The following is a 6,717-nucleotide window of genomic DNA, read 5'->3' as shown; positions in this document are numbered from 1 at the left end:
GGTCCTCTCCTCTTTCAGTAGAATACCTGATACTTCCATGCACTTTATGGTGGCTGGGTCAGAGCAGGCAGGGGTGGTGGATGGCCAGGGACTTCTGCCCAGGATTCAGTGAAGCTGCTGGGGCCTACTGTACCAGGTGGAGGGTGGTGGGTGAGGCAGACTATTGCTGCCTCCACCCAGCTCAGGTCAGTTTCCCTGAGGTGGGTTGTTGGGGTGGAAGGCTAGAGAACTAGGGACTCTGAGCGAGTGACCCCCAAGGCCACTATTCCTCACCATCTGTTGTCCCTCCTGTTAGCTTTGACCCTCCTCCAGACCCCTCTTACAGGCCCTGCCTTCCTTCTCCTAACCTCACCCCATCCCCCAGACCACACCCTCCACAGACTCTGCCTAGACCCCTCCCCCAAGGCCCCCATGTCTCTTCTCCAGATCCCTGCCCTGTCCGGACTGTGGCCCTCCTCCAGACCCTACCCTGTTTCCAGGCCCCGCCTCTCTCAGCCACAGCTCAGGGCACTGTTTGTCAGTACATTTGCAGTGGGGCACAAAATAGCCTGTTGAATAAACATTGACATTCTACATTGGATGAAATATCTTGACTATATCAGGCTTTGATGGCACATAAACTGAATTTAGGGAAGTCACCTTTTTTCTCTAGATCATAAACGTTTGAAATAAAATCAGAATCTGTGAAAGGTCAGGTAACAATCAGCTGTGAGCCCTAATGATCCCAGGGTCTTTTCCAGTGGGAAATCTCCAAGCAGCAGTTCCAACATTGCTATGCTAATGGATTGATTGAGGTTTCTTAATTTAGTTGTTTTGCAATGTCTGTATTTACTAGAAATATCCCATGTTGACCAGGTTTCCAGTTGTTTTTAATTTCTTCTCTTTTTAGTTTTCTACAGAATTATTAATCCTGTGAACTTCTGCTGTTTTCCACCAGCAATATTTTTAAAATATGCTTTTTGCTTTCTTGTTTTTTCATTGAGAGACTTGTCTTGTTTGAAAATTCTCACGATAATCTTAAATTATTTTAATTATTTTCTGCTTATTGAGGTGTCTTTGTGTACTGGGTATGCAGCTCAGTGACAGAACACTTGCCTAGCAGTTGAGAGGCCTTGGGTTCCATCCCAGCACCACACACACACACACACACACATATATATTTTTACATACACACAGTGTCATTTGGCAGAACTCAAGCATCAGAGGTACCCAGAGATATGTTTAAAAACATTATGTATTTACATATATACACCACAAAATCTCTTCCAGATTTAGATGAAATTTTTCTAAGAAAACATTTCAATGTCAACTATTATATTGCATGATTCTTTTTTTAAACCTTTATTTTATTAATTTTTATGTGCTTTTGAGGATCTAACTCAGGGCCTCGCACATGCTAGGCAAGAACTCTATCGCTGAGCCACAACCCCAGCCTGATCCTTTTTTTAATATTTATTTTTTAGTTGTACACAGTACCTTTATTTTATTTTATTTATATGTGGTGCTGAGGATTGAACCCAGGGCCTCGCACATGCTAGGTGAGTGCTCTATCTCTGAGCCGCAACCCCAGTCCCCTGCATGATTCTTAAAACCACTGTAGATAAAGTTTCCTTAGGACTCAAGTCATTACAATGTGCAAGAGACAAGTCAATAGCTGAGTTGTGTAATTAAGAAATATTTTTTACTAAAAATAAATTTTTAAATAAACATTTTGTTTTCTATTTTTCAATTTAGAAAGCATATCCCTATGTCTTATTAAAGTTCTACATTTGTTTATTTATTTTACGGGGTCCTGAGATTCGAAGCCAGTGCCTCACACATGCTAGGCAAGTGCTCTACCACTGAGCAACATCCTCAGGCCCTAAAGTTTTACATTTATAAAAAGTTAGTTCTCTTATTCATTGCAAGCAAGGGATTGGGTTTTCTGATGAGCATGATGTTTGTATATTGCCAGGAATTCTTGTTGGAGAACTCTGTTTGTGTTTTGTATCTGTTCAAAGTATCATTGAAAATATACCATTATGTTTTGAGTTCAGAAATTTGAATTTCTTCTTTTGAGGTTATATGTTTATTAACACTAAGAGTTATTTCATGTGAAGTGCCATAGTTACATTTTATCCTAATGATTGTGCCCCTATGTGCTTATAAGTTGGCTTTTAGAGCAGAGTTGAGTATATTGTACATCTGCTGGGTTTATTAGAAAAGTACATACAGGGCCTCACATATGCCAGGCAAGAGCTCTACCACTGAGCTATACCCCATCCCTTTAAAAATCTCCCAGGCTGGCCTTGAATTTGCAATCTCCCTGCCTCAGCCTTTTTTAAAAAAAAAGAAAAAAGAGAGAGGGAGAGAGAGAGAGAATTTTTTAAATTTATTTTTTTAGTTTTCGGTGGACACTACATCTTTGTTTGTATGTGGTGTTGAGGATCGAACCCGGGCCGTACGCATGCCAGGTTAGTGCGCTACCACTTGAGCCACATCCCCAGGCCCCCTGCCTCATCTTTTTGAGTAATTAGGATTCTTGGCATGCAACACCACACTTGGTAAAAATTTAATTTTATAAAGTCCATGCTATCAATATTTTCTTCTGCTGATTGACTTTTAGTATTGTGTGTTAAAACTCATCACCAAGGGCTAGGGATGTAGCTGAGTATTGTAGCTGAGGTTGTATGTAGCTGAGGTTGTCCACCATGTATGCATCCCTGCATTTGATCCCCAGTTCCAGAATACACACACACACACACACACATACACAACACACACACAGTTACCACTCTCTAAGATTACATGGATCTTCTTCTGTTTCTCTTTAAATTTTTTTTTCAAATTTTAGTTATGGATGACTATGAGTCAATTTTTGTGGAAATTTTGGTTTGCATATACTTTCATTTCACTGAATATAGTTTCCAAAGCTTGTTCAATCACCACTTTTTGACAAATAGTGTTTAATGGGTTTCATTTCCATTTGAATTTCCAAAATCATGTGCCAGGTTTCTCTTCTTGCAACTAAAAGGCTCAGGGGTCACTCCAGGTAAACTGGGCTGACTGGGCTGTGCAAAATGACCACACAAGAGACACAAATACCTTTTTCTTTGGGGTCAATGTGACGGCTCCTCTGACCTTAAGGGTCCGCAGGAAGAGAGAGTGAGAGCATGTGCTGACCCCTTTTATTGAGGAGAAGCTATTCAAATGAGGCCAGGGGTCAGGTTTCAGGGGGCTGAGTCTATCTTCATGATGTCCACTGTCAGCAGGTTGCCTGACACCTGGGTAGGCCACACCCAAGGGCACGGTAAGAGAAGGGAACACACACAAGGCACTTCCATGGAAGATTCTACCCTAAACAGGGCAAGGGATTATATTACAAAGGAACAGGTGAGCGTAGCTTCACTCATGGGGCTGTAGCAAGACACACCCATGCCCGAGACACCGACCCTCGAACCCAAGAAGGTGGGGAAAGCTCTGCCACATTTCTGTGACTGAGTGCCTCAGCACCCAGCCGGGGACTATGACTCAGTCATGTGCAAAGTTGGTCTCCCACACAGTTGCCTCCTGGCCTCCCAGCCCCTGAGCAGACAGTGGTGGTCAGGAGGAGGATGCCCACTTCCTGGGCCCCTGCTTGGCCTCCCCAAGATCCCTGCCAGGCCCCTCAGAACACTGTATCAGGGGCTGCACCTGAGACCAGGTCTCTCCCTCTTCCCAGCCCAGCCATCCTTCTCCAGGACTGACCACTCGGCCAGGACCAACTCCACACAGGCCTCACTCCCAGATGGAGGCTCGAGCCCCAGAACGTCCCTTCCTGGTCACAGCACTGCCCGGCCCTGCCCACAGCACAAGCTGCACTCTGCCACCATGACCACCGGGACACCAGGACAGAGACTCCTGGCACCTGGCAAGCAGAGCCGTCTGCACCTGCAGGCCACCTGTGTGAGCCCTGTGCTGAGCCCTCTGGAGTTGGGGACTCAACGTTCTACATCACTCTTAGCATGTGTATGTGGGAGGGCAGCATGGAGCCCCCGTGCAGGGACAGTGCCCAGGGGCCTCTCGGGGTTACACAGGGAGTTCCCACTCCACCAGCACCTGCAGCCTAGGTACATCCCTGAAGACCCAGAAACAGACGCTGGAATGAAAACTTGTGTGTGAATATTCATAGCAGCACCATGCACCAGGGTCAGAAGGGAGAAGTGACCCAAGTGTCCACTGAAGAGGAATGGGGAACAGGATGAGTCCATCCACATGATGGAATATTACTCAGCCCTGAAAAGGACTGCAGCTCTGACACATGCTGCAAGTGGGACGGACCTTGAGACCTGGGGCTTGGTGAGAGAAGCTGACACAGAGGGTCACATAGTGTGGACTCCGTGGGCAGGACCTATCCACAGCAGGCCATCCAGACACAGGCAGTGGGCAGGTGATGGGGCTGGGTCACTGCTGGAGTGCGGGTGCCTTTCAGGGGTAAATGGGCTGTTTGGAAGTAGAGGCACTGGGTGCCCGGTGCTGTGAAGGCACCTGATGTCCAGCTCGATCCCTGGCTGATGGACTTGTGCACGTCCAGCACAGCTACAGCCCATGCTCAGGTTCCAGCTCTCAGTGACCCAGCACCAAGTGGAGGCAGAGAGGCCAACCTCAGAGACACCAGTGTCGGCCACATGTTCTGGGGACTGCAGGTGACCTTGGGGACCTTGGAGAACACACGAGGGCATTACAAGCCGAAGCTGGGTGACCCTGGACAGAATGTGGGGCGGTCCCTGGGGGGCAGCAGCTACAGAGATGACGTTGAGGTGGCCACATTTATTGTCAGCTGTGAACAGTGGTCAGGCAGGGAGCGCCCTGCCAGAGCCGAGCCTGGCCCGACCCCAGGGACGGAGGCCTGGCTTGAGCTGCGCTGGACGGTGGGGTCCCTCAGCCAGCAAAGGGGCGGGACGCGAGAGGCCCATGACCTGCGGGAGGAGAGGTGAGTCCCTGGGCGCGGCTGAATCTCCCCGCAGCGCCAGCCACGCCAGCTTCCTAAACCTCCCGTAAACGTCTCTGTGCACAGCAGGGCATGTGGGGCCTCGGGAGGGCTGTTTTCCAGGTGGACAGATGTCCCATGGATGCTGCCAAGCCCGCTCCAGTCCCCGAGGTCAAGATGCGTTACACCTGGCCGAGAAGACGTGGCTGGGAGCCAAGCTGACCCTGGCAGGGAGACCCCACTGACCTTGAAGACGTGTCCTGCCTGCGGCTCCCGCAACAGCTGCTCTGGACTCAGGCTGTCCGCTGCAGAGGTCACGTACAGGTCGGAGTAGTCAGCCCCCCCGAAGCAGCAGGACGTCACCCTGGACACTGGCATCTCCAGGGTGCACAGCCGCGTCCCTGTGAGTAAAGTTGTTATGTCCCTGAAGCCCAGCTACCCGCCTGCTGCAGGACCCCAGGTGGCCTGACTGTGCCCACTCCCCAGTGGGGCCCTGGGCCTGCTGGTTCTCCCTGGCACCTGCAGCACTTGATCCCCAACTCTGCCCTGCCTCGTGGACTGCAGGGGTCAGCAGGGCCACCTGGAGCCCAGGAGCTGGAGAGGCAGGAGGAGCCTCCCTGGAGCCCGTGGAGGGAGCTGGACACCATGGTAAGAAGTGGGTCCTGTCCACATTTGCACCCCAGAACCTGTGAGTGGGACCTGGTGTGGGAACAGTGTTTCTGCAGAGGTCATTAGTGAAGGGTCCTGAGATGGGCTCCTCCTGGGTCAGGGGGCCCTCATGCCATGGCTGTGTTCTCCCAAGAGACAGAGGGGGGGACACAGACCCAGAGGAGGAGCCCCGTGGAGATGGAGGCAGAGACTGGAGTGAGGGGCCACCAGCCCAGGGCCGCCTGGAGCCCAGGAGCTGGAGAGGCAGGAGGAGCCCCCTGGAGTCTGTGCAGGGAGCTCAGCCTGGGACCCTGGTCCAGCCTCCGCCCTCCAGGGTGGGAGAGGACAAGGTCCTGTGGTTTTCAACCGCTGGTTTGTGGTCATTTTCTACATCAGCCCCAGTGTTCCCCGCACTGGCCAAATGCTGAGGGGCCACCTTGGCACTCCCGCCATCTGCACAGTCCCCCTGTAGCTAGACAAGCATGTGGTGCTGCCTTCCCACTCCCGGACCCTGAACACCGTGGCACAGAGCACCGCATGGCCCCTCCTTGACCGACTGCTCTGTGCACACACCTGTCTCGGGGTCCATGCGGATCACCCTGGCTCCGTCAATGCAGGCCACCCAGAGTGTCCCCGTGGTGTCCACGCACAGCCCATCTGGCATGCCTTGCTCTGGGTCCAGCTGGCACACCAGCCGTGGGTTTGCTGCGGCAGGACAGACAGAGGCGCGTGGCCCCTCACCGCCCAGACCAGGAGGTCACATAGCCTGGCCTCAACAACGGGAGGGAGTGACAGACCCGGTGGTGCCTCTGTGACCCCAGGAGGGGACTTGCGAGGATGTCGGGGGAGGGCCACGGAGGCTCCCGCCCAGGGAGGGTGGGGGGCGCTGGCCACAGAGGCCTCTATCCTGTGAGGGTGTGGGGGTGGCCACTGGAGGCCCCGCCCAGGGAGGGCGTGGGGGCTGACCACGGAGGCCCCCACCCAGGGCAGGGCGTGGGGGCTGACCACGGAGGCTCCTACCCCAGGGAGGGTGTGCAGGGGGCTGGTCACGGTGGCCCTGCCCAGGGAAGGTGTGGGGGCCTGGCCATGGCAGACCGTTCTCCTGGGGAGGGCGTGGGGGC

The 6,717-nt window shown here is 52.3% G+C and overlaps 1 protein-coding gene across 1 annotated transcript; it reads right to left on the bottom strand.

Moving 5' to 3' along the window:
• Positions 1 to 4,768: 4,768 nt before the first annotated feature.
• LOC125614690 (regucalcin-like) lies at positions 4,769 to 6,587 on the bottom strand. Its single transcript, XM_048797599.1, has 3 exons — positions 6,170 to 6,587; positions 5,195 to 5,349; positions 4,769 to 4,937 (listed from the first exon to the last, which is right to left on the bottom strand). The coding sequence occupies exons 1-3, from the start codon at positions 6,258 to 6,260 to the stop codon at positions 4,812 to 4,814; spliced, it is 372 nt and encodes a 123-aa protein (XP_048653556.1). The 5' UTR covers positions 6,261 to 6,587; the 3' UTR covers positions 4,769 to 4,811.
• Between the last annotated feature and the right edge of the window lie 130 nt (positions 6,588 to 6,717).

This window comes from Marmota marmota, unplaced genomic scaffold, assembly GCF_001458135.2.
Source record: "Marmota marmota marmota unplaced genomic scaffold, marMar, whole genome shotgun sequence".
NCBI classification, from domain to species: Eukaryota; Metazoa; Chordata; class Mammalia; order Rodentia; family Sciuridae; genus Marmota; species Marmota marmota.
Note: the sequence above shows the minus strand (reverse complement) of the source record. Positions and strands in the feature narration are given on the sequence as shown.